At 39.4% G+C, this 27,510-nt stretch overlaps 1 protein-coding gene and 3 non-coding genes across 5 annotated transcripts; 1 reads left to right on the forward strand and 3 right to left on the reverse strand.

Annotated features, from left to right (window-relative positions):
- Positions 1 to 37: 37 nt before the first annotated feature.
- LOC111609473 (neurolysin, mitochondrial-like) lies at positions 38 to 27,475 on the forward strand. Of its 2 annotated transcripts, none has more exons than XM_023338038.1 (13): positions 38 to 103; positions 2,831 to 3,081; positions 19,134 to 19,282; positions 19,512 to 19,616; positions 20,039 to 20,141; positions 20,222 to 20,382; positions 20,571 to 20,706; positions 24,974 to 25,340; positions 25,466 to 25,667; positions 25,772 to 25,958; positions 26,046 to 26,174; positions 27,113 to 27,249; positions 27,332 to 27,475. In XM_023338038.1, exons 2-13 carry the CDS (start codon positions 2,853 to 2,855, stop codon positions 27,473 to 27,475), a joined length of 2,049 nt encoding a protein of 682 aa, XP_023193806.1. In that variant the 5' UTR covers positions 38 to 103; positions 2,831 to 2,852. The 2 variants fall into 2 exon arrangements, with proteins under 2 accessions (XP_023193806.1, XP_023193805.1); XM_023338037.1 differs by having other exon boundaries at positions 41 to 176.
- Positions 13,496 to 13,686, reverse strand: LOC111609615. The gene has a single exon (XR_002753220.1). It is a non-coding gene; the product is annotated as a U2 spliceosomal RNA (small nuclear RNA).
- Positions 15,791 to 15,981, reverse strand: LOC111609602. The gene has a single exon (XR_002753210.1). It is a non-coding gene; the product is annotated as a U2 spliceosomal RNA (small nuclear RNA).
- Positions 18,086 to 18,276, reverse strand: LOC111609601. Its single transcript, XR_002753209.1, has one exon. It is a non-coding gene; the product is annotated as a U2 spliceosomal RNA (small nuclear RNA).
- Positions 27,476 to 27,510: the final 35 nt, after the last annotated feature.

Below are 27,510 nucleotides of genomic sequence, written 5' to 3' on the forward strand. Positions count from 1 at the left end.
TTTTTTCCGTGTCACACACGCGAAGAGAAAACGTCGACAGGAGCGCAGCTTCTGGGATTGTAGCGTCGACAGTAAACCCGGAAGAGTTTTGTTTTCTGCCCTGGTAAAGCTATAAGCGCATGACAATCCGTTGGCATGTGTGCGTCAATGGTTGCAGTGTGCAGAACACTGTGCAGGTATGCCGAGCATCTGCTTCCGGCTGTTCAACATGTGTGCGATTACAGGATTACCGCTTTGTACGGTCGCACGTGCATGGTTAAAAAAAAATGTGTGTGTGTGTGTGGCGGGACATTCAGAGGTTTTGCTCTTGGTCGTTAAGATTTCTTGTGAACTTGCAGCCGTTGTGTGAAGGTTGTCCGACAACCAGCCTGGAAATAACTTGGGGTGAAGGAATTCCGCTGCTGTGCCGTGAAACTTTACACCGACGGCTGGACATGGGGAAAGTTTCTAACTGGCAGGAAAAATAAAGTCCGCAAACGCTTCGGTGACACCTCTGATGCTTCGTGTCGAATAAAAAGAAGCTTTAAAATTAGGTTTTTTTTTTTCATATATTGTCAAATTTCAACTAGGGTTGCACCATATATCTGCACTAGCATTGATATCGGCCGATATTGAGACGATTAGTCGGTTAACTGGAATATACAAACTCAAAGAAGCCGATTGCTTGAGGAACAACAGGCTCAGACCAGTAATTAAGTCAAAGTTATACACATTTTGGATTTGAGATTATTTTAGTTAAATTCTCTGTAAATATGTTCGACCCAAAACTCCTCAAGTGGCCTAGTTTTAGCTACCCCCAGTTCAAATTCTGTTAAAATGATAATAAGAATCTCATATTAAGCAGCTTTTGCTATACAATTATTAATTTGTAATCAAAAAATAATCAACAGATCATCTCAGGACCCTTTTCACATGTTGATGTTAGTATTTTTTTTTTATTTAGCCACACATGCATTCTTTGCTACAAATGGTCAAGCGTTCACTAAAGGAATCCTGTTATTGAACTTTAGGCAGTAAAATGTTTATTTTCTTATTTAAAAGAGGAGCTGAAATATTGTTTAGGGTTAAGATTTTATAAAAGACTTCACTGGAAAATCTGCAAATTGTTTCAAGGGGTTTTTTTTTGTTCGATTAATCGTCACAATAATCGGTATTAATCAATATTAATCGAACTACAATAATCGTTAGATGTAGCCCTAATCTTTTAACATATATAAATATAAGTTGGCCAACATTGACATCTTGGCTTCTTCTGTATGTTTGCAGTTGTGTCATACTTTTTCTATCACTGAATGGTAGAACGCACAGTGCTGTGTAAGAGACTGAAAGCTTTTGATGCATGTCTTATAAACTAAACCTAAATTAAACTCTCTCCTTGACTTGCCTGCTGTGTTCTTTGGTCTTCAATGTTGCTTGATCACATGTATTAAAAAAAGAAGTGTGGAAGAGGAATGAAAATAGTCATTTTTGGGTTGTTTGCTGATTTGGAGCTCATACTTGATGACTAATTTTGGTAAACTACAACAAACACATCATGCAAGGTTTTGAGCTCAAAAATGGAAGGAGGATGGTTAGAGCTTCTTATGCGCTCTAAGGGCTATTGACCGTTAAAGTCCGGAGTCAATTGTGTATCCGGTTAATTGACCGGGCCTTAATTTCACATTGTCTGCAGACTACAGTGGGTAGTCTGGAGTAAAATCAGATCAAGACATTCTCATGAAACCACACCAGAGCCACTAGATCCTCTAAAAATGTGGGTCAAGCATTCAGGCTTGGAGCGTACACTCCTAGTTTAACTTGCCAACTAGTCAGGAATATAGTGGCGTATCGCTTGGGAAACCATATCATGTTCTTTCCACTTGTGTGTCAACTACTGCTAGATGCTCAAGACACATTTATCTTTGCCTTCAGGTGTTTAATGACTGCAACCTGCTGCTATATCCCAGTCTTTTTTAAGGAACTGAGTTCAGCTAAGCTTGTCACATTAACATATGATTACAATTATTAGTCAATCACTCAATATTATGCAATTTGATCACTTTCTGGGGTTATGAACATTCACATGCAACAAGATTTCACTGTCATTAGCAATGATAATACCGTATATTTTTCTGAGATGGTGGGACGCAGTCGTGCTCTGATCACTGTTTTAATAATAATCTATTTTATTGATATTGCCCTTTATGTCTCAAATTGAAATACCAAAGGGAAAATTCACATGCTGATGATGGCAAGCTACTGGGTTGTAGCTACGGAAACTGTTGAGTCTCAGACCGGTCTTTGCCCAATTTGTCGAACAAGACCAAGACCTAACAATCCGAGACAGAGGCCAAGACTGGGGAAAAAAATCAGGAATCGAGCCCTCCTTCACTGGTGAACCTTCACTGGGATAATTTGGTAAGACTTAAAAATTGCTGTTTACGAAAAAATGTCGACGGCCACAATTTCACGCTACTTCTATTCCGTCAAAGGCCAACGACATACTCCTTGAGGGTTGTGGCTATAAGACAAAAAATTGGGGAAATGTTCAAGGGATACCAATTCTTTTGCGATGTTCTGTGCATTTATTTTATTTAGGGGTTTTTTGGTTCTAGTGGCCTCAATTTGAAAGTGCTAGGACAAAAAAGTGGGTAACGAGAAAGAGGGAAGACATGCGGGAAAGGTCATCAGGCCGGGATTCAAACCTGGCAGCGTCGAGGACTAAGGCCTCCTTACGTTGGTTGTGCTTAACCCCTGCGCCACCACAGCACCTCCATGTGCATTTATTTTAACGGGAAACCTTGTTCTACTACATAGAAACTAAGATGGACTGTTCACGGTCTTCCTCCAGATCCTCTAAACATCACCTGAGAATGAAGTTTCCACAGGGATCAGTGAGATCCACCAGAGACTGCTCTCAGGCTGAAAACAGCTGGAATCCTCTGAGATGGGATCTTTCCCCAGACGAGATCAGGACCGTCACAGACACCTTAATAGCCAGAGTGAAGAAGGTCTACGACGATGTCGGATCTCTGCACATAGAAACCGTCTCTGCTAAAAACACGCTGGAAGCCCTGGCTAACGCTAAGCTGGACTACGCATGTGAGTAAGGTGAATTGTTTTCGCTCAGGAAGTCTTTTACAGAACCAGTTTTTGCATTCATCCTGCCAGAAAATTCTCTGTAATCAACTGGTAGTTGAAGGTAAAATGAGCTTTATGTTGTTAAATATAAAGCTCTGTATAAATACAGTTAAATGAAAAACTAAGCCAAGCCTCTGCTGTGTCCATTTGTTTGAAGGGCCTAAGCAGATGCCAATCAGATACACATGTTTGAGTCATTGTAAAGCCAATGTGGTTGTTCAGCCGGGGCACCAAACCGGTTAGGACCGCCTTTGTGTCTTGTCTCTGTCGTTTAGTTCTTTTAGACAAATTATGTTAACACAAATAAAATACCTGTAGTTCTATGGCCAAGATTATAGCAAAGGTTAGTATCGTTTACTGTTTTCTCTCCATAAAATTTGGGATGCTTTCTCCATGAGTGTCATTTGTGTTTTTGTTGTTTGTCATAATATATGTCTGTTTAAATTCCTAAAGTCCATACAGCAGTAAAAGTGTTCTTTTCACATGTTCAAACAATCAATCAAATTTTATTTGTAGGCATTTCGAAGTGCTTTACATCATATCAAACACAGAAACACAATCAAAACACGACATTAATTCAGGTTCCATCAATAAATTTGTAATTGATTACGTTTCAAATACAATTCCAAACAGGTGGGTTTTTAGTCGAGTTTGCATCCATAGAAGGTTGTTTTTGTTTTAACCCCTCCAGGGTTTTTTTGTGGGCTCTAGAGTCCCTTTTAATGAAGTAGGCTGACAGGAAAGGGGGGAAGACATGCGGCAAACATCGCCGGGTCCGTAAGTCGAACCCGCGACAGCCGCGTGGAGGACTCAAGGCCTCCAAATGTGGGTCGCGCTAACCCCTACGCCACCACGGCACGCCCACATCCATAGAAGGTTTACCTGTTAAACTCCTACTGTGTTATATGGAACAAAATACCTGTTGCTATTTTTATTCCCACTCACAATCACAATCACAGTTTAAAACGATGCAGACAGCATTTTAATGGGGTTCTGGCACAAGGCTCCGTACATCTCTTTCACAGAATTTCGTTCAGGCACTCCACCGTCCCTCACGGATTTTTGTGCAATTCTATGGTACCTATTAGTGTCTAGAATTTACAGGGTTTGTGTTACGCGCAGTGACCCTCAGTCACTCGCCGTTTTTCTTCCGACACTAGGTGCCGTACACCTCTCACGGAATTTCGCTCTGGGACTCCGTCGTCCCTCACGGATTTATGTGCAATTTCAACATAGAATCAACAATCAAAACACGACATTAAGTCAAGTTTGTTAAAAAAGAGGATAATTTAATGCTAGCTTTGGACAAAACGTTTGGCTCTTTCCTCTTTAATTTCTTCCCGGGATCCTCGGCGAGTGACGGCGTGCTGCTAAAACGAAACAACAACAAAGCGTGTTGACGTCACAGATCACAGAGTTTAATCCCACACAAAACAACGCATGAATCAATTAACAAAGCTGCAGAGGTATAGAGATATGCATTTTTCTCATAAAAATAAAGACACACAAGGGGAAGACAAACAAACATAAAACAAAGACAAAAAAGGCAAAAATTAGCGGCCGCTGTCTCTCTCTTTTCTCCTTTGGTCATCTTATACCAAATAGGTGTTTCCCTATTTAATTTATGCAGCCAAGGCGTTCCGTTCTTTGACCAATTGGAAACTCCGTAGGGACTCAGAGAAACTTAAGAACCTCCCTGATCTACGGCAAAGATTGAAGGCCGTCTGGTTTTTGTCTAAGTAAAAGGGCGGACCACTTAGTGCTCATCCCTGTCTGATACGGGGAGATCCCTGGCGCCAAAAAGTCTCTTCCCCCATCGGAATGTTACTTTTATTGCTCTGTGTGTCAGCGGGGGAGGAAAAGGGCCCTGCTTGTCTGATGCCTGCTTATTCAGCTCCTTACCGCATCTCAGACGAAACTTGTTCCAAATAAGAGTATTGAATATAACTGTTACACATGTCGTAGATTAACTGTATTAAGCATTAAAAATAATCATTTTTTCCTTAACAGTCCCCCTTTTGAGATCTTCATCAAAGATCTCAATAAAAATTGATTAAGCCTTCTAATACAGAACCAAAACTATGTATTAAACTAATAAAAAACGAAAAAAAAAAAAGAGTGACGTACCCTAATTATATACAGTCCCCCTTTTTAAACAAAACCCAAGGGTAAGAAAAACTTATCCTTTCAAAATACCAACCAAACACAAGGTATAAAACGCAAACAATAAAACAAGGATACACATAAAAAATCACTGAGAAACACTCTGCAACATAAAAGACAACAATCACCACAAAATCACAATCTATCAAAAATGAGAAACTCACAAAATTACAATCTGCTGCTCGTCTTTTTTCTGTTTTTTTTTGTTTTTTTTTCAATGTCCGTCGACAGTCTCTCAAAAAACAAAATATGAATTCTTCGTCAGGAAATGTTCAAAAAATGCGCGCAAAAAACGAAACGAAAGTCCTTTTCAGAGTTCGCAACGAACGAAAACACACAGTAAAAACTTTAATGTCGGTCCTCTTGCAGCCTGATCTTCGGTCGGAAACCTCAGGTTTCCACCTTAGTGGCCGTTGCTCACTGAAAATTGGATTATTATGCCAATATAACCGTGAGTTTCAAGGAGAAGGTGAAATCTCCTCATGAGGAAACTAAATCTTGGGAAATGACCTGTCACAGGTCATTAAAACAGACATTTTGTTTCAACATGAGTTTCATTAGCATCAGAAACACAATTACAACATTCTTTAATATCATCTTCATTAATGTCAGCATAATCAAACAATGGTTTCACCTAAAAAATAAATTTGCTTTGTCATTTTCCATCAAGGGAAATTACTTTAATCTTTTATCAAAGAACGCAGACTTTGAATGAGACCACATCCACAGGGCACCAGGAAAACCACTGCAAAGCTGTAATGACAAAACAGAGTTCAGAATTTCCAAAGGCATCATTCCTTTGTGTTTCCAACACAAATATCTTCAATTCACTGTGTGTCCGAGTGAATTCTCCACCGCTCGTGGCTCTGTGGCTGCGATCGTCGAAATAAATGTGAAACCGCTTCTCCAAGCCGTCACACTCCTCCTCGAATGACAACAGCCTTTGTTGCAGAGTCCAGAGTCCTGCCTGGAGCTCGGAACTCCAGGCCAGTCTGTGTGTAAGAAGCCATGAGCACTCATCATGCAAAGCACATCTCCTAGTTGTCCAGTTCTGCTCATTAAACGGTGGATGTGATCCATTCAATCTACGTTTCAATTATTTTATATCATACCTCCAACCGGTGGAAAACACCATAACCTTGTAATCACTTGCTTCAAAAGACATGTGTCCAAAGTAATGTTTTGCCAGAATGTTCAACATATGCAGATCTTTTCTTAAACCAATCTTGTAAAAATAGGATTAAACAAACGAAACAAAACAATAACAAAAGGTTAAAAATGTAGTTGTAAAGCTTACATTTACCATCAAAACAATGAATATCAGTGTGAATTAAACAGTCCAGTTTAAATTACTTTTATAGAACAAACTAGATCTTACTGGTTGTTTTTGTCTAAAACATTCAACATGCTTTCCTTAAACAAAATTCAAAAGAGTTAAACCTGGAGAAATTATAATGTCAACTTAACAAATCTAGACATTTTCAAAATATACCAATTTTATCTAGGTCTTCTTACTTGTCGTTGAATTTAAAGTTTTATTCAAAATCGTTTTAAATCGATGTAAATCAAAACAAAAATCAAGTTTAGAAAAATCATTATAATCCCACCTGTGTACTTTTACTGATTAGTGATAACTTTAATCAATAACAGATTCTTCAAAACATTTCTTAAAACATTCTTGCTCCATTAAATTAATGCTCTGAAAATGGCTAACACAATAATATTTTTAATTTCTATAATTATTTTCCCAAGTTAATTAACCAAAATATGCTTCATTATCACTATAAATTTGTCTATTGGTTTCAAAATACTTTAGCCCATTGTCAGAACATCTTTTAATGGAGAACAACTCAAATCCATTTAAAATAAGCACATATCAGACATATTCTTCAAAAATTTTGTTTAATATAAATTTCAGTAATCTAATTAAGTAATATAAAAATAAACCCATAACATATTCTCCCCCTTGATGATACATTACTCGTTAATGTATCACAATTTCTACTATGTTAAATAACGATGTTGCTTAAACAGGGTTATTATTTTAGCTGAGAAAATCCACCCATATGCAATGCTGCCTTTTTCCCAAAAGGTAAACTTTTCAAAACAACAGAACAATTTATTTTAGCATGCTTTAAACCTTCAAGATTACTATTTTCCCAAAATATTTCACATTACAGTTGTAAAACTCATTATGTCATGTTACTGTTATGATTTTCAAATAATTCATTTTACAAACTTCTCAAAAATTGTCACTAGCGTTTGACAAAGCATGTTTACCAATTAAGACTCTGTGAAAGTTTTGCATAAACCAGCCAGAGAGACGTTGAAGAAAAAATTCAAAATATAGTCTCAATTAAGAAAATCCAAAAATGATAAATTTTGACAAATACTGGTCAGAATATTACCAAATCTACAAATGAAAGAAATTAAACTAAAGACCAAATTTCCCTGTCCCCTGGTGAACGGGTCCAGAGGAAACTGGTAACTCAAAAGAAAGAAATTAATTTGTTATATTTAACAAAATAGACAAAGAACTGACACAAATAGCTAACTAAAGAGTCAGACTAATGAAAACAAATTTAAAGATAAAAATCTAAACTACTCACTACTCAATATATAAAGTAATATGAAAGGAAAACAGAAAATCATTACCAAGAGTATCTGTGTGTGACAGTCAGAACAGCTGTCACAGACTCAGTGTTTGGATGCTAAAAACTTATATTTAACATTTTCCACATTATTCCTTGCTCACTATGTATTTGCATGTTTAAACTATCTACTCTAAAGAGAAAATGTTTCACTTAATCTAGGAAACCAAACTACATCAAAATCCTGCCTTATGTGATGGTAAAAGACTCTCTACAACTTCCTATAATCTACAGTGCCAAGCAAAGAGGCTTCACATGTTAATTAGTTGAATCTAGTGGGGTAAAAGTAACAGCACAGCTCTGTGGCTCTCCTGTTGAACTGTTGCAAGGGGGGCTGCAAGTCCCCCTGATCGGCATTATTTTCTACAATAATTCCACCAGATCCTCTTTCATTAACCCATAATTTATTTCTAACTTAATGTTATCCTTCAACAACAAATCTTGTCAATTTTAGCAAACTTTTCTGTATTTAATCAATTTCTATTTAACAAGAGAGTTACTTCTATTTCATTCTGTCTTAATAAGTCCTGTAGATTTAATAATATTTTATCTATGCTAAAGTTTTGGTCAGTTTTTAAAAAAAACTGATTGTGAAACTATCTAGAATCAGTTGCATATTGCAGTTTGTTGTTATCTGAGCAATTCCTCTTACAGTTAGAGCCTGTTTCTCTAAAAATCTTTGTTTTTCCTTATCCTCAACTCCTGAAAAAAGTCATATTTTACTCATTGTATTTTATTCTATTTTACTACTTCCTCGTCAGCGTAGAAGGAATACTTGACATTTAATCCAATATTTTATCTCTCATGCTATATACTTTTTATTTTATTTATTTCTCTACCTAATCATTTATGTATTTAGCTATTAATTTGCCAAGACAGCATTTCTACAATCCTCTGTGACCTAATTTTCTTGGCTTATTCTTTCTTTCTTTCTTTCTTTATTTATTTATTTAACCTTAGAACCCATAATTTATTTTCAATTTGTTCAGATGATTTATTTTATCAAGATTCTATCCTTTAATCACCTTCCAATCTTTACACAGCAGGTCACACTTACTGCTGTTATTGCTTAATTTTAATAATTTAGTCCAATTTAACACATAGTGTGTCCTAAAAACTGGAAACTTTGCACCATGAAACAGCACTAAGAAAAATTCAGTATGTATATGACATAAAATACCCAGTGGTATTTTATCCCCAATCACACACTCTTTCACACCAACATGAATTGTAACACAAACAAAAACACAAAACACAACACATCTGGCCAAGTTTTATAGTCAGTCAAAGTTTCAGTCACCAATTTTCAGTCTGTCCTCCTTATTTTATCAAAGGTTTACTGTAATTTTTATCACATTTTACTGAGATTTATATCAAATTTACTGAAGCTTCAGAAATTGTCCAATGTTTTATTAACATATTTTCATGTGTCAATTTAATTAATTTTAAACTCCAATCTTCAGGAACCTTTTTAAATCCCGTGCACGTTTAAAAAGAGACATGTCAAACCTATGTTAAAATTTAACAGCAACCAATAATTTCCCGTTATCTGGTCCCACTTTAATTTACTTCCTTCACATTAAGCGAATCCAGACCAAACTGTTGATCATATATGTTAATAAAGTCCGCAATCTGGTCCCGCAGACTTATCCGCGGAGCCAGATTACATGAATGGCCTATAGCATCGTTTGTCAACTCAGTGTCCATAATAACTTCACAATAAAATGCAGCAAAAGCAACGCAAATTCACACAAACAGCGCTTTTCAAACACAGCGTTCCGCACAGACAATTAGCGCATACACACGCACAGATACACACAGAAACACACAGACACACACACACTTCCACGGCAGCCCGCACACACAGAGAAATACAGAGAACACAAACACGGTTTCAGACAAACGGAAGAGACAGAAGGGAAAAAATAAATAAATAAAATGCCGGCTAAAAACTGCATTAATTTCCAAACTTATAAACTTAGTCCTATATTCTCCGCGAGTGATGCAACTCGGCCTAATCCTGTGAATTTTTCAACTTGTAAACTTAGTCCTCCGAGTGATTCAACTCGAAACCCAATATAAGTCCAATAGAGCGATTCAGCTCGAGTCCAATATAAGTCCTATTTCAAGAGTGATTCAACTCAAAACCCAATATAAGTCCAATAGAGCGATTCAGCTCGTTTCCAATATAAGTCCTGTTTCAAGAGCGATTCAACTCCTTTTCAATGTTTCACCAGTGAAAATTTAATTTAACATACTTTTCAAGATTTAACCGATGTAGGCCAATATAAGTCCGCTGGAGCAGAGTCAAATCTCCGGGCCGATTCAAGCCCAAACTACCAAATTGATACACAATTCCCAAATTGCTTTTTTAGGGACACAGTAATGAATTCCCAGGGCAAAGAACATAATTAAGAAACCCAGCATTTTTACGGCAGAGTTAGCGCAAAATCCTCTGTCTGAATCCGCTACGATTCCCTGTGGTGTGTATTTTTCCCGACCAATTACTAAACAACAGACTCTTTTAGGAGCAAATCTATCCACCCCTGCAGCTTCGAAACTCCGCGTGGCTGCAACTAGCCGCGACAAGCCACTCCGGCCCGACCACACGGTGCTACAGACGACCAAAAAATAATCAAATAGTATCTTACCGCACCAAGCCGTGGAGCCGAAACAGGCCGATCCGCCCGCCAAGATGTCAGAACCGGACGAAGCCCCCAATTGTTAAAAAAGAGGTAATTTAATGCTAGCTTTGGACAAAACCTTTGGCTCTTTCCTCTTTAATTTCTTCCCGGGATCCTCGGCGAGTGACGGCGTGCTGCTAAAACGAAACAACAACAAAGCGTGTTGACGTCACAGATCACAGAGTTTAATCCCACACAAAACAACGCATGAATCAATTAACAAAGCTGCAGAGGTATAGAGATATGCATTTTTCTCATAAAAATAAAGACACACAAGGGGAAGACAAACAAACATAAAACAAAGACAAAAAAAGGCAAAAATTAGCGGCCGCTGTCTCTCTCTTTTCTCCTTTGGTCATCTTATACCAAATAGGTGTTTCCCTATTTAATTTACGCAGCCAAGGCGTTCCGTTCTTTGACCAATTGGAAACTCCGTAGGGACTCAGAGAAACTTAAGAACCTCCCTGATCTACAGCAAAGATTGAAGGCCGTCTGGTTTTTGTCTAAGTAAAAGGGCGGACCACTTAGTGCTCATCCCTGTCTGATACGGGGAGATCCCTGGCGCCAAAAAGTCTCTTCCCCCATCGGAATGTTACTTTTATTGCTCTGTGTGTCAGCGGGGGAGGAAAAGGGCCCTGCTTGTCTGATGCCTGCTTATTCAGCTCCTTACCGCATCTCAGACGAAACCTGTTCCAAATAAGAGTATTGAATATAACTGTTACACATGTCGTAGATTAACTGTATTAAGCATTAAAAATAATCATTTTTCCTTAACAAGTTCCATCATTAAATGTGTAACTGTTTACGTTTCACATACAATCTATTAAGGAAAGATAATTTAAAATCAACTTTGGACAAAACGTTTGGCTCTCTCTTCCTTAATCGTCCGGGTCCTTAGCGGGTGACGCTCTCAGTGAGTGACGTGCAGCAACAAGGAAACCACAACACTGCGTGTTGACGTCACAGAATCACAGAGTTTAATCTCATACAAAGCAACGCATGAATCAATCAACAAAGCTGCAGAGGAACAGAGATATGCATTCTTTACCTTGAGACAGGAAAAATAGAGAAAGAGAAAAAACAAAGAAAAGGCAAAGACGCGTCTTTGGAGAGAGCTGCTGCAAAAAAGCAAAATAGTCGCAACTTTCTGAAAATTTAGTGCTGACACTAAATTTTATACTAAGGGGGTGTTTTTCTGTTTAATATATGCACTCAAGGCGTTCCTCTAGTTGACCAACTGGAAACTCCCTTAGGCACTCAGAGAAACTTGGAACTCCCCCTAATTTACGGCAAAGATCAAAGGGCCTTCTGGTCTCTGGTACAACAAAAGAGCGAACCGCTTCGTCCTGACCCCCTGTGGTTCCACGGCCCTCCCGGACACAGAAAACAAAAGATAAAATTTCACAGATACCTGTGAAATCCGAAGTTTCTCCCATTATCTGTCCTTACATAAATTCTCAAAAAGACTTACATCTAGTAATTTTGGTTTTAAGGAAAGGTTATCTTTACAAACCCCAGTTTTGCTTCTCTACAGTCAGCACCCCAAAAGATTGAGTCCTGCCAAAATAACACATAAAATCAACAAAACAAAATGAGGTATAATTCCTGAACAATTTTCTAATAGTAAACAAAACATTTTCATTCAAACAATTTCCATTTTCTTCTGATATAGTCACAGCTAATACAGTTTTCAAATACATTCATCATTTAGTAGTTTTAAATGAGATAATACAATCTTCAGTAAAAACATGGTATTAATACTTAGAAATTAATTGTTCGCGGTTTCAATCTTCTATGTTGCATTAAATTTCACACCATCCCAGATGTTGGTTTCTTACAGGCTTTTATCTGCTGTGAACAGACCAGATGTCTCTCCCTTAAGCTCCAGTGCTTCTGCCCTGCCGGCAATGCTAATTTTATGGCTTTGTGTGTTCTGGCCGCACAGCGGGAGGCCCCATTGAGAGATCTCCCTTGATCTGCATTTGGTTCCTGTGTCTCTGAATGCTTACCCATCTGGTTTAGTTTTAAATGCTTAACACAAACCTGTTCAAAATAAAGAAATTTGTTCAAAATAAGAGTGTTCCATATACCTTTTAAGATTAACTGTATTAAGCACTAAATACAATCATGTTTCCTCAACAAATCCTAAACAGGTGGGTTTTTAGTCGAGATTTAAAGGAAGTCAGTGTTTCAGCCGTTTTACAGTTTTCTGGAAGTTTTTTCCAAATTTGTGGTGCATAGATGCTGAAAGCTGCTTCTCCTCGTTTGGTTCTGGGGATGCAGAGCAGAATCAGAACCAGAAGACCTGAGAGGTCTGGAAGGTTGATACAACAGCAGAGGATCTTTATGTATTGTGGTGCTAAGCCGTTCAGTGATTTATAAACTAACAACAGTATTTTAAAATCTATTCTTTGAGCTACAGGGAGCCAGTGGAGGAACTTTATGTTATCTAAGTTTGCTTAGATTTCGCATCACTATGTGATCACTGTAATGCGATCGATGTAACTCAAAAAAAGAATTTTGACTTTTTTTTTTTTACTGTGTAGTTAATACATAAATGTATTTCATTTCTCTTCTGTGTTTTCATTTAGGATATATTACATTACATAGGAATATCCATAGAATTTCGATGTCAACAAAGGTAGGCCTATCAGATTCGAAGCAACTAAATATAGTAAGTGATTGACAGGTGGTTATTTTACTTTTCACCCAAAACTGTCTTAAAATTGTAAGAGATAATTGACCTCGGTTGGGGCATTGGGTTGGCTGGCAGCAAAAAAAGTTGTAGTTTTTAAATCCAATACTTCATAAGGGATTTTGCAGGATAGGCCTGCAAATTCACTTGCAGCATTTGGTTATTTTCATTTAACATTAAAGGGGGGGTGCACCGTTCCTGGAGGTACTGCAATACCAGGTCGATGCGTGGAGTGGACGGAGCAAGCCCCTATTCCATCTCCCTGTTCCAAAAATCAATTTAATATATGGTCCCCGGGTAGGGGACGTATCAGATATTAAACTGATAAGAACAGATACTACACTTGATCTTAGCCAAAAGGCCGAGAAGCGATACCACATAACTGGGGAGGAAACCATATAAATCTGATCCACCCCATTCCGACTCACGGTTTAGAAACTTTAAAATTTTATCACTCACAAAACAAGTAGCGTGAATAGAAATTGTTGTTTGTAAATCACTGATGTTGGTTTGGAGTGGAAAATAAAGATGAATGAGCCAAATCAAACTAAAAGCTTGCGTAAAAAAGAAACCGATTTGCTTTGTTTCTGGTCACATGACATGCTTATAGCCAATAGAAAGCCTGAAGGCTGAAAGTCGTTTTTTTTTGGTTCTAGCACTAGGAGTACTAGGGTTTTCGACCTCTCCCCAGACTTACTGAAACAGAGCCAAAAGACCCTGAGTCCAAACTGACGACTCTGATGGCTCAAATTAGCATCCCTTCGTCAATTGTAAATGTGGCCGTTGACCGTCAGGCCAGAAGGTAGGAGTGTGAATAGTCCATGTTGGGGGTGGGTATCTATGATACCAACAGGAGATCAGATCTCCTGTCTAGTTTTGAAGCATGCATGAAGTGTTTTTGGAGAGATGTGACCTTTTGCAGCTGATCCATGATGTTGTGCTGCATTATCCAGGTCATTTTGCCAAATGTACATAGAGTTTGCAAAACATACATTCTGTTTCAAGAAATATGCAAAGGTTTTTCTAAAAGAAATTAGTAATGTTTTTCTTTTAAATAAAGCTAAGTGGGTTTAAAATGACAGTTTAGAAATAAACTAACCAAATTAATTGTGTTGATCCACCTCAAAAAAATCATGCAAAAAGTGTAAGCAAAAGAAATCTGGGAGACTTTGCACATGCAAATTTGCATGCAGCCTTTTGTGCTGTGGAGGATAAATAGGTGACTGCTTCACACTATTTAGTTCACAAGAACTAATGGCATTTATTTCAGTCATGATCTTGCGGGGGGTGACCAAGGTTCCATCACTATGTGACAGCTGGTCAGCAAACCTGGCAAACATGATTGACATGGCAGCACTGAATGCACATGTGCTTTATCAGGCATGCATTGGGGTGCAGGAGAGACGGGTGGACTTCCTGGTTGAGCTTGCAAAAGAGTTGGGTAACTCTCATGTGAGTGAGAAGAAGGCACACAAGGAGAAACTGCTTCGGCAACAACCTTCCACACCCAGCTCAGGCAAAAGGGCGAAATGTCAGGTCAACCATCGATGCAGGATGCGTGTCCTGAGGCCGAAACACCATCAGTGACCCCTCACACCCCCACCATGGACTGTTCTCCCTGCTGCCCTCTGGAAAGAGGTTCCGGAGCATCCGGTGCAGGTCCACCTGGTTCCGAAACAGCTTTTTCCCACTTGCCATCAGACTGCTGAACTCTTAACTGGACTGCACTCAAACACTGGTCTCCACTTTATACCTTGCACATGTACAGAGCTAAATAACTTCTATTTTACTGTCAGTCCTGCACTTTATATTTTATATTTAGATTTATATTCATATTTTATACTGTATTTTCTTTTACTCACAACATTGGAACCTCACAACATTGTCCTGAGCCGTATGCAACAAAATTTTGTTCTGTATACACCCTGTGCATGCAAAATGACAACAAAGTCAGTCTAAGTCGAAGTCGAAGTCTAAGGAACAATTGTGCAACTATGAGATGCGTTGAGGCCATTACCAGGGTACTTATAAAGTAATGGCCTTATTTACAGAACAAAAGCACCTGCTAGATAAAATCCTTCAGGTCAGTCGGCCCATCTCTGGACTCCAAAGGTAGAAAGGCCATTTGGCATTTCTCTAGTACTCCCAATGGCCTCAATTTGAAAGTGCTAGGACAAAAAAGTGGGTAACAAGAAAGAGGGAAGACATGCGGGAAAGGTCATCAGGCCGGGATTCAAACCTGGCAGCGTCGAGGACTAAGGCCTCCTTACGTTGGTTGTGCTTGACCCCTGCGCCACCACAGCACCTCCATGTGCATTTATTTTAACGGGAAACCTTGTTCTACTACATAGAAACTAAGATGGACTTAAGCTGGCAGCAAAAAAAAGTTGTAGTTTTTAAATCCAAAACTTCATAAGGGCCAGGGTAAACCTGCAAATTCACTTGCAGCATTTGTTTATTTTCATTTAACATTAAAGGGGGGGTGCACCGTTCCTGGAGGTACTGCAATACCAGGTCGATGCGTGGAGTGGACGGAGGAAGCCCCTATTCCATCTCCCTGTTCCAAAAATCAATTTAATATATGGTCCCCGGGTAGGGGACGTATCAGATATTAAACTGATAAGAACAGATACTACACTTGATCTTAGCCAAAAGGCCGAGAAGCGATACCACATAACTGGGGAGGAAACCATATAAATCTGATCCACCCCATTCCGACTCACAGTTTAGAAACTTTAAAATTTTATCACTCACAAAACAAGTAGCGTGAATAGAAATTGTTGTTTGTAAATCACTGATGTTGGTTTGGAGTGGAAAATAAAGATGAATGAGCCAAATCAAACTAAAAGCTTGCGTGAAAAAGAAACCGATTTGCTTTGTTTCTGGTCACATGACATGCTTATAGCCAATAGAAAGCCTGAAGGCTGAAAGTCGTTTTTTTTTGGTTCTAGCACTAGGAGTACTAGGGTTTTCGACCTCTCCCCAGACTTACTGAAACAGAGCCAAAAGACCCTGAGTCCAAACTGACGACTCTGATGGCTCAAATTAGCATCCCTTCGTCAATTGTAAATGTGGCCGTTGACCGTCAGGCCAGAAGGTAGGAGTGTGAATAGTCCATGTTGGGGGTGGGTATCTATGATACCAACAGGAGATCAGATCTCCTGTCTAGTTTTGAAGCATGCATGAAGTGTTTTTGGAGAGATGTGACCTTTTGCAGCTGATCCATGATGTTGTGCTGCATTATCCAGGTCATTTTGCCAAATGTACATAGAGTTTGCAAAACATACATTCTGTTTCAAGAAATATGCAAAGGTTTTTCTAAAAGAAATTAGTAATGTTTTTCTTTTAAATAAAGCTAAGTGGGTTTAAAATGACAGTTTAGAAATAAACTAACCAAATTAATTGTGTTGATCCACCTCAAAAAAATCATGCAAAAAGTGTAAGCAAAAGAAATCTGGGAGACTTTGCACATGCAAATTTGCATGCAGCCTTTTGTGCTGTGGAGGATAAATAGGTGACTGCTTCACACTATTTAGTTCACAAGAACTAATGGCATTTATTTCAGTCATGATCTTGCGGGGGGTGACCAAGGTTCCATCACTATGTGACAGCTGGTCAGCAAACCTGGCAAACATGATTGACATGGCAGCACTGAATGCACATGTGCTTTATCAGGCATGCATTGGGGTGCAGGAGAGACGGGTGGACTTCCTGGTTGAGCTTGCAAAAGAGTTGGGTAACTCTCATGTGAGTGAGAAGAAGGCACACAAGGAGAAACTGCTTCGGCAACAACCTTCCACACCCAGCTCAGGCAAAAGGGCGAAATGTCAGGTCAACCATCGATGCAGGATGCGTGTCCTGAGGCCGAAACACCATCAGTGACCCCTCACACCCCCACCATGGACTGTTCTCCCTGCTGCCCTCTGGAAAGAGGTTCCGGAGCATCCGGTGCAGGTCCACCTGGTTCCGAAACAGCTTTTTCCCACTTGCCATCAGACTGCTGAACTCTTAACTGGACTGCACTCAAACACTGGTCTCCACTTTATACCTTGCACATGTACAGAGCTAAATAACTTCTATTTTACTGTCAGTCCTGCACTTTATATTTTATATTTAGATTTATATTCATATTTTATACTGTATTTTCTTTTACTCACAACATTGGAACCTCACAACATTGTCCTGAGCCGTATGCAACAAAATTTTGTTCTGTATACACCCTGTGCATGCAAAATGACAACAAAGTCAGTCTAAGTCGAAGTCGAAGTCTAAGGAACAATTGTGCAACTATGAGATGCGTTGAGGCCATTACCAGGGTACTTATAAAGTAATGGCCTTATTTACAGAACAAAAGCACCTGCTAGATAAAATCCTTCAGGTCAGTCGGCCCATCTCTGGACTCCAAAGGTAGAAAGGCCATTTGGCATTTCTCTAGTACTCCCAATGGCCTCAATTTGAAAGTGCTAGGACAAAAAAGTGGGTAACAAGAAAGAGGGAAGACATGCGGGAAAGGTCATCAGGCCGGGATTCAAACCTGGCAGCGTCGAGGACTAAGGCCTCCTTACGTTGGTTGTGCTTGACCCCTGCGCCACCACAGCACCTCCATGTGCATTTATTTTAACGGGAAACCTTGTTCTACTACATAGAAACTAAGATGGACTTAAGCTGGCAGCAAAAAAAAGTTGTAGTTTTTAAATCCAAAACTTCATAAGGGCCAGGGTAAACCTGCAAATTCACTTGCAGCATTTGGTTATTTTCATTTAACATTAAAGGGGGGGTGCACCGTTCCTGGAGGTACTGCAATACCAGGTCGATGCCTGGAGTGGACGGAGCAAGCCCCTATTCCATCTCCCTGTTCCAAAAATCAATTTAATATATGGTCCCCGGGTAGGGGACGTATCAGATATTAAACTGATAAGAACAGATACTACACTTGATCTTAGCCAAAAGGCCGAGAAGCGATACCACATAACTGGGGAGGAAACCATATAAATCTGATCCACCCCATTCCGACTCACGGTTTAGAAACTTTAAAATTTTATCACTCACAAAACAAGTAGCGTGAATAGAAATTGTTGTTTGTAAATCGCTGATGTTGGTTTGGAGTGGAAAATAAAGACGAATGAGCCAAATCAAACTAAAAGCTTGCGTGAAAAAGAAACCGATTTGCTTTGTTTCTGGTCACATGACATGCTTATAGCCAATAGAATGCCTGAAGGCTGAAAGTCGTTTAAAGTAAAGCACTCTCCTTACAAAGATGTTTAAACAGTAGCATAGCTGTTATACCAAATGGCTGCTATTCAAGCCATTGGATTTACATTTGAATACATTGAATACAGCTGTATGGTTGAAATTAATGAAGCCTTTCACGGTTTGTGGCTCTACATAATGAGCTTACAGCGGTCTCTAGTGGAGAGTGAGAGCCTGTTCAGCACAAACTAAACATTGAGTTTTCTTGAGTAAGTTTACACATAAAATGATACAAGATAATATTCTTGCTACTTTTAATTTATTGTTTAGGGGCACAGTCAGGCCTTCAGATACACACATACAAATACAATTATTTAAAAAAATGAAATATTCATGAAAGGAAGTGGAACTTTTGGGCATCACAGTTGATGCAGGTGCTCATGCGCCATACTTTAGGGCGACAGTTTCAAAGGTAGTTAAAATTAAACTTAAAGGGAAAAAAAGGCTGTTTTGTTCGTTTCAAAAAAATCTTCTGGACTGCTCTGTTGTGTGTAGTGGATTTTCCCTTGCTTATGTTTTATATGGTATGCAAATGCTTGAAGTTCTCAGTGGTTCCTTTGTGTTTCCTAGCATCCCGCCACGTTCTTGACTTCCCTCAGTATGTCTGTCCCAACAAGGAGGTTCGATCGGCGAGCACAGAGGCAGACAAGAAACTATCTGAATTTGACGTGGAGATTAGCATGAGGGAAGACGTGTTCAAGCGTATGATGGCCTTGCAGGTACATGTTGTTACTAGAAAATACAACAAAACATCTCATGGATCATCAATTGGGATACTGCCTCCCCTTTTTTTACTTCTGATTAATCCTTGGATGGAAAATAATTGTTTCATATAGTCAGTGATGTCTAGTGCTACTGAACGTTTTTTTTGTTTTTTTGTTTTCTTTTTCTTTTAGAATGGCCTCAAATCCACCAATAAGATGTTTTGTGTGATGTGTGTTTTGGCAGAAAAAGTTTCAAGACAATCCTTCAACTGAAGAAAAGAGATTCTTAGACAGACTGGTTACACTGGGCCAGAGGAAAGGACTGCATCTGTCTAAAGAGATACAGCAGGTAATCTCACAGATACTAATGATGAACATTTATTCTAACATTTATTGTACCACAGCACTAATTGTAGGACAATTTAAGGTATGATTGATGAAACTATGTGCATTATTCTGGACAAGCTATTGGTTATTTTTATGGAAGTGCAGTCAGTGGGAAGTTGGTGCTTCCTCCTGGATGCTGAGAATAAGGAGATTAGGTTAAGAGCTTTGTACTGCACTGCCTTCATAAATTGGGTTCCTCGACATTCGGTCTCAGATCTAAATATACTACAAAAGGTTTTCTTATACTTTGCCTTGTTTGGTGTATGTTATGCTATCTCCTTTGTTTTTTCTGTTAGAGATTGTCTTTAAATAGTCTGTAGTTATGTTTTCATTGATTGTCTCAAATTTTGGTATAAAAAAATGTCTTTCTTCATTTTTCCTTAGGAAGTAAAAAAAACCTCCAAGCTTATCAGTGACCTCTCCATAGAATTCAACAGGAATCTGAATGAGGACAGTACATTTCTTGTTTTTTCCGAGCATGAACTGGGTAAAAGCCTGCTTGCATTAATCAGTGCCTCATGCGAAGAAGCGCAAGACATTCATTCTCACTTTGTTCACCTGGCGAAGGAGGCCTCGCTGAAATCTATCTCAATGGTCTGGAGAGGACAGCAGAGGGGAAGTACAAGGTGACGCTGGAATATCCCCACTACCACCCCCTGATGAAGAGGTGCCACAATCCTGAGACCCGGAGGAAGATGGAAACAGCTTTCCACAGCAGGTGTAAACAGGTGAGTAATTCCACTTGCCAACAACCCCATTCTCTTCCTTAAAAAGATAATTCAGGATGTCTGTTCAAACACTATAAATAGCTTTAAACTTTCAAATCTTAATTTTTTTTTGTTAGATTAGTCGTTTCTGACAACATGATTCAGGTGTTTTTTGGTTTTGTTTTTTTTTGCTTTCTACTTTCCCCCAGGTGAACACGGCGATTCTTGAACAGCTAATCCAACTAAAGGCAAAGGTGGCAGACTTACTCGGTTACAGCAGCCATGCAAACTATGTGCTGGAGATTAACATGGCTAAACACGCAGGCAATGTGTCCGGCTTCATAGGTACAAGCCTTCTGATACCTCGACCTCACACAAGTACATATGCCGTAATTTATGTGGCATGTAGGCTGCCAAGAGCGTGCCACAGTACATGTCTTACAGTTGTGTTACTTGTGTTAGAAATCGAAATGCGTGTGTGTGTAACATGTATTTAAAACCTTGTGGGGACCATTTTCTGGACACATTGAGACGTTGTGGGGACCCACAGCTCCTTGTGGTCCCCACAAGGGGAATTGCTGTTTTGGGGTTAGGGGTTAGGTTTAGGACTAAGGTGTGAATTGAGTTTTGGTTAGATATGTAATGGTTAGGTTTAGGGGTCAGAGGTGGTTTAGTGTCACAATCACGTCCCCCTGAATTGGTGCATTGACCAAAACAGTTTGGTGTAGGGAGTCAAAGGCAAGGCACCGGTCAATGCATGTCATTCTAAAGCAGGGGTCACTAACCTTTATGAGACTGGGAGCTACTTCACAGGTACAGAGTAACACGAAGGGCTACTTGTTTGATACATACATAAATTTTCTTGGCTCAGCCTTTATAACAATAATACATATACATATATATAATTACATGCGGTCTAATCATATTAATGTTAGGGACCCCTAACATTATCAGTGTTAGGGGTAACTACTCAGTGAGTAGTTACTGATAACTACTCACATAGTTATCAGTAAGGGCAGCTATGGTTAATTGTTTTTATGTGACCAGAAGTTCTTAGTTCAGAGTTTAAAGTTTGATTCCCTTTGGAGCTTTTCTGTGTGATTCTAAATTGCCTACAAGTGACTGAGAGTTTGGATTATTCCAGTAGCACCTGCAGCTGCACGGCTGTATGAGTACCTTGACATATTCCTTTGCATAAAAAAGAAAAGAATAGTTATTGTATGTTTTATTATCTAATCCTCTTTACTATTAACAAAATTGTGGAGAAAAAAAATCTGCATCAAAGCATCTTGTACGTAGCGCAAAAGGCTAAATCTTATTGGTCACTCAGTTTACTTTTGTTAATTTGGTGCTTTTTCTGTGAGCTAAAAATGAATGAGCTCTTCCCGTTGTTCTCAGGGAAGAACGTGCCTGAGCTTTTTACCATGCACGGTTCTGCCAGACTAGAGCCCACAAAAAAAAGACCTCCTGGAGGGGGAAAAAAACCAACCATAAACACTGACCACAGAGCAACAAGCAAGAAGTAACCAAGCACAAGGCGCTCACCAGGACTGTTCTCACCCTCTTTCCCACTGCATGAAGCCAGGCAGCCATTTTGAACGAAAGCGCGCCACGTTGAACGAAAACAATCAATGAGCAATGCGCATGCTCTGCGTGCTCTTTCGTTCTTGTGTTTTATTTATTTGCTAATTAAATAAATATTAATGTATATAAATAAATAAAATAACAATAGTACGTGTACGCTGAGCATTACAAGAGCAAAGAACGGCTCTCAGTGAGGCTCCAGTCCTTTCTTCTTAGTAAAGAGACGTTCAGGAGACTCGGATCGTTCGTGAATGTCTCGTCACTATATTGCTGACTTTTGGACACCATGTTGTCCCACATATGCGACACGTTAGTTAACACCTCTGCACAACAATTCAGCAATGAGTGACATTTTTTTTTACATCGTAAATGCTTATGTGTCTCTGTACAGCTAGCTTTGCCAACATCACGTTAACGGAGCTTACCTTTCTTTGAGCTTCTTTTCTAAGTGACGAAACAAGTTAAATCTGGTCCCCACCGTCTGTGAAAGCGAAGCGCTGCTGAATTAGCCGTCGGATTTCTTATGATTTATGCTGCGCAATTCTATTACTGACGATTAGACAAACTTCTGCTGTTCAAAGAAACCCACTGCGCATGTCTTGCAGCGGCGTGCGAGTGAAAGGTGCGGAGGGGGTAACAGAAACAGGTAATGGAGCTTTGGAACTGACGTCACTGCGTGTGACGTTTACGTCGCTGGGCGCCATCTTGTATGACCACATACCAAAACAAACTTTTTCCGGCGTTTTCATTGTGCTACCGTCCGCAGTGAAGTTGTTTCAAGTTGGATATTGAATATTCGCGCTCCGCGGAGTAAGGAGCGTTTAGCTCAAGGTTGATCCGATTTATGAACGCTAATTCCGGCCAGCTGTTCTCTACCGCTCCCTCCTCAAGCGCTCGGAGGTTTACATTGGGACCGTAAATTTCCGAACCAAACACTCCTGTAAATAAATGACTTGTGACCAACTGATACAAAAAAAAAAGCGGTAATTCATGCTATTACATGAGGCACACTATCCTCTATTAAAATTTTAAGTGACAGACTGGTGACCTGTCCAGGGTGTATTCCGCAGCTCGTCAGGAACGTTAGCTGGACATAGGGACCAGCACCTCCCGACCCCACTAGGATGGATAAATCATTTTAATATTAAATTATGTTTTCTTTTATAGCTTCCAAATCGTGTGCCCCACTAACTCAAAATCAGTGTGAAATTATTCTACTAGACTGTATAGATCAGTGGTCCCCAAACTACGGCCCGCGGGCCAGATGCGGCCCGCCTCCACATTTGCTCCGGCCCCCTGAACAATACCAGAGTATTTTCATATATGTGCATTTTTATTTGATAAGTTGGACTTTTGCAATAAAATAAATGTTAGTAATGAACTTTATTTATTATTAACTACTAGTTAGTAACTATTTTATACATGTATATAATTGACCCTAACCCTTTTTTTATGTGGAGAACCCAGTGTTATTTGGTTATTATTTATTTCATAAATAGTGTTATTTCCTAACTTTTGTTCTCTGAAGAATCCAGAAAAGGTTATTTGATTGTGCTTTCTGAAAAACAATACATTTCTATGTTTAGCACTCTTACAATCGTCACACTTTTTCTGTTACAAACTGACCCCGGCCCCCCATCAGAGAAGGGACAAGTTATGTGGCCCTCACAGGAGAAAGTTTGGGGACCCCTGGTATAGATCATCTTTATTACATTTTGACCCCCTTTTTTTATTCAACTAATTTTATATTTAAAAAATATTTTTTTCAAATGTTCATAAAATGTATTACCTCAGATGATCATCGCATTTGTTACCTGTAATGTTCAATTACATAAAATTATAGGACAGGATCTATTTCATTACATGCTCACTTCTCACTTGAAATATGTTAAATACAACAAATATTTACTTAAAGTGTGATCTATTTCATAACATTTACTCGTCACCTTTATTGTTCACTCTAAACTCTTCAATTACACATTAAATATTTAAAGATGGGCTCTTTCATCTGGTTCAATACTGAAATGTTAAAGAAATGACAAAAATCTGTATTGGCCCATATTTTGCACGCCAGGCAGAAATATTATGTACATAATTGTGCCTAATATGTGTATCTTACATAAAATGAGGTCAGGTTTAAATATTTTTAAGTAATGAATATTAGTTGACAAGATGAGGTCAATGTTCAAAATACAACCACACTGTTGTTATAGGGGCCCCTGGGAGATCATCAGCATATGAACTAATGATATTTGTTGGCCTGAATGAGCACGGTTGCTACACAGTCGACTTTTAGGGCTCTGTCATCTGGGAAGTGAGGCTACATTAAATTACGTCTCTGGAGAGGAGGACTTACTGGGTGCACCAGTGATGATTAACTGGTTTCCAATTCACTGTTACAAATAGGTGTAGTGAAATTACTACAAATGCAGACATGTGTATGACACCTTAGATATTCCAAAAATCTCTCACAAAACAATATTGTAATACAACAGAAGCATTATTCTGTTGATTTTTTTTATTTGTAAAAAAAAAAAAAAGGAAAAATGAAAAGAACAGTGAAAATAAGGGACAGATGAATATCTGGTTCTCGGGAAACATCAGTGCCTTGCATTTGATAGATAATTTTACATACATTTTAATTAGTCTTTTTTCCCAAATAGGACAGTTTGTAACTTATCAGTGGATGTGATGAAAACAAATTGCTTCCCGTTATTTTTTGAAGTTACAGATTAGACGATGAGATGCCTAAATATGTAAGCTAGTCAATATAAGCACTATAACTCCTTCACTTCATTACAAATATATCCCCAAATTGCGCAGTGAATCTGTGATCTCTAGCAATTGTTCTCTGCATTTAACTGTAGGGGGCGCCATATATGTTTTTGTTTTTTTGCTGCACAAGAAACTTGTACGGATCAAAAATCACCATGGGGAGTAGTCAAATTGACTACTTGGAGTTCGAAAATGTATTATGCACACATTGATGTTAGTCTGCTAAACCTGTTCATCTTTCCATCTTTTGCAGATGCATTCTACGACAGACTAAAACCCATTGGAATCAAGGAGAGAAAGTACATCCTAGCACTGAAGAAGAGGGAGTGCTTGATGAAGGGCTTCCAGTTTGATGGGCAGATCAATGCCTGGGACTTGCCCTACTACATGAACCAAGTGGAGCAGTGCAAGTTTGCTGTGAACAAAGACAAACTGATTGAGTATTTTCCCCTGGAGGTGGTGACAGAAGGGCTGTTTGGTATCTACGAGGAGCTGCTGGGCCTCACCTTTGAAGAGGTCAAGGGCGCTCACGTTTGGCACGAAGATGTCAAGCTTTACAGAGCCCACGACTCCGAGACGGGGGAGGAGATCGGACAGTTCTACCTGGACTTGCACCCAAGGTAAAGATGGTGCAACCTCTAAAAACGCTGAATTATCCTTATGTTCTTAAGTTCTGTCATAGCAAACTGCAACTTTTTGAGCTTCTGATTCTAGTCTTGTAAATGCTGACTTGCGTGTTATTTAGGGAAGGGAAGTATGGCCATGCTGCTTGCTTTGGCCTCCTGCCAGGATGCAGAGGACCTGATGGAAAACGCAGGCTTCCGGTGGCTGCTATGGTGGCTAACTTTACAAAGCCGAGAAAAGGCTGGCCCTCCCTCCTCCAACACCATGAAGTGGAGACATATTTTCACGAGTTTGGCCACGTGATGCATGAGCTCTGCTCCAAGGTGTAAATTCTCCACAATTAGCAGCTTCAGCATTGTTGCATTCTATGCATGGTTTGATTTTATTCCAGCAATAGAGGATGAATTTGTGCTCTTGTTTGACACAGACCACGTTTTCAGAATTCAGCGGTACTCAGGTGGAAACAGACTTTGTGGAAGTGCCGTCCCAGATGCTGGAGAACTGGGTTTGGGAGAAGGAGCCACTAAGAAGGATGTCAAGCCACTACAAGGATGGGACACCGGTCCCAGATGATTTGCTCGACAAACTGATTGCATCCAGAGTAGCAAACACGGGTCAGACGCTCCGAATTCTCTGAAACCTACAACTCTCTGTAAGGCGCATGCTTAGAATCTCTCTCAATTTGATGTTGTTGGTTTTAGGTCTGATGAACCTGCGGCAGGTTGTCCTCAGTAAAGTGGACCAGTCCCTTCACTCCTGTCCAAGTGCAGATACAGCTCAGGTGTTTGCACAGCACTGCCAGGACATCCTCGGTATTCCTGCTACACCTGGTCAGTTCTACTAACAACGGCTAGATTATTAAAGTTGTGTAGCACTAGAGTGAACACCTACTACTGTAAACTTATCTTATTCAGCCATGCTTAACTTGACTCTGAAAAGTAAATATGACCAAAAGTCTCTCAGCAGTATGCAGCACTCTTGAAATTGCTAAGATTTTGGGAAGTGATCAGAGAAACATCAAGCTTTTTTTGGAAGTAGTCAACAGGGTTGCAAGAAACTTCATCTATCTCCAGTGGTCAATGGAGAAGAGGCAGGGTACACCCTGGACAGGTCACCAGTCCTGCAAGAAACTTGTTGAGGAAAAAAAAAATACATAAATTAACTACCAAAGAGTTGAGAAGAATTAAGTGTGAAGCTATCAGGAACCCATTATCTCCCAGCACTGTCATATCCCATAACTGCAATGTTCCTGGAATACCAAGAAGTACAAGAGGTTCATAGCTAAGAGACATGCCCAACATAAGGAAGGCTGAAACTTGACCACCACTGAACAAGACATAAACTGAAGCATATAGACTGGGCCAAGAATTATCATTATCAAAGTTCATAAAGGTTTTATGAACTCTGACTTGACTTATAAAATGAGAGTGACTCTTGACGGACCAAATGGATGGTGCGATCAATAACGGGCACAGAGCTCCATTTTGAGTCAGACACAAGCTAGATGGAGGTGGGGGTACTGGTATGAGTTGGTATTACTAAAGATAAGCCAGTTCAGATTGAATATTGTCTCAAAATCAACTCTCAAACCGCTGCTAGCTATTAGAAGACAATAAGAAGTCTGGATCTTTGAAAAAGACCATGATGTTTGTGCAGGACAATGCTCCATCCCTTTCATCCTAGTACTCTTCGGCATGACTAGCCAGCTCTTGTGAAACTAGTTTGCGTCTGTCTTTACGTCAAAAAAATATGTGTGTGATTTCTGCAGGCACCAATATGACAGCCAGTTTCAGCCACTTGGCCGGAGGATACGATGGTCAGTACTACAGCTATCTGTGGAGCGAAGTTTACTCAATGGACATTTTTTTCAGTCGTTTTAAAAAGGAAGGCATTATGAACCCAAAGGTTAGTTGGTTGTCTTGCTTCTTAATTCTGATTTGCACTCGATCTTATATTGTATAAAACGTCTTCACGCGTGTCTTGTCAGGTTGGGAAAGAGTACAGGAGGGTGATACTAGAAGCTGGAGGCGCGGTGGATGGGATGGACATGCTGAAAAGCTTCCTTGGACGTGAGCCATGCCAGGACGCTTTCTTTCAGTGCAAAGGATTGACTGATACGAAAACATCATAAGTAGAATCATTTTTGAAATGTAAAATTAACATAAA

Source organism: Xiphophorus maculatus, chromosome 8, assembly GCF_002775205.1.
Source record: "Xiphophorus maculatus strain JP 163 A chromosome 8, X_maculatus-5.0-male, whole genome shotgun sequence".
NCBI classification, from domain to species: Eukaryota; Metazoa; Chordata; class Actinopteri; order Cyprinodontiformes; family Poeciliidae; genus Xiphophorus; species Xiphophorus maculatus.

Bases quoted from the DNA above. Each gene is read 5' to 3' on its own strand.
- LOC111609473 (XM_023338037.1), top strand. From the start codon at position 136: ATGTGTGCGTCAATGGTTGCAGTGTGCAGAACACTGTGCAG. The intron at 177-2,830 runs GTATGCCGAGCA...GTCTTCCTCCAG, and splicing joins GTGTGCAGAACACTGTGCAG to ATCCTCTAAACATCACCTGA. The intron at 19,283-19,511 runs GTACATGTTGTT...GTGTTTTGGCAG, and splicing joins AGCGTATGATGGCCTTGCAG to AAAAAGTTTCAAGACAATCC.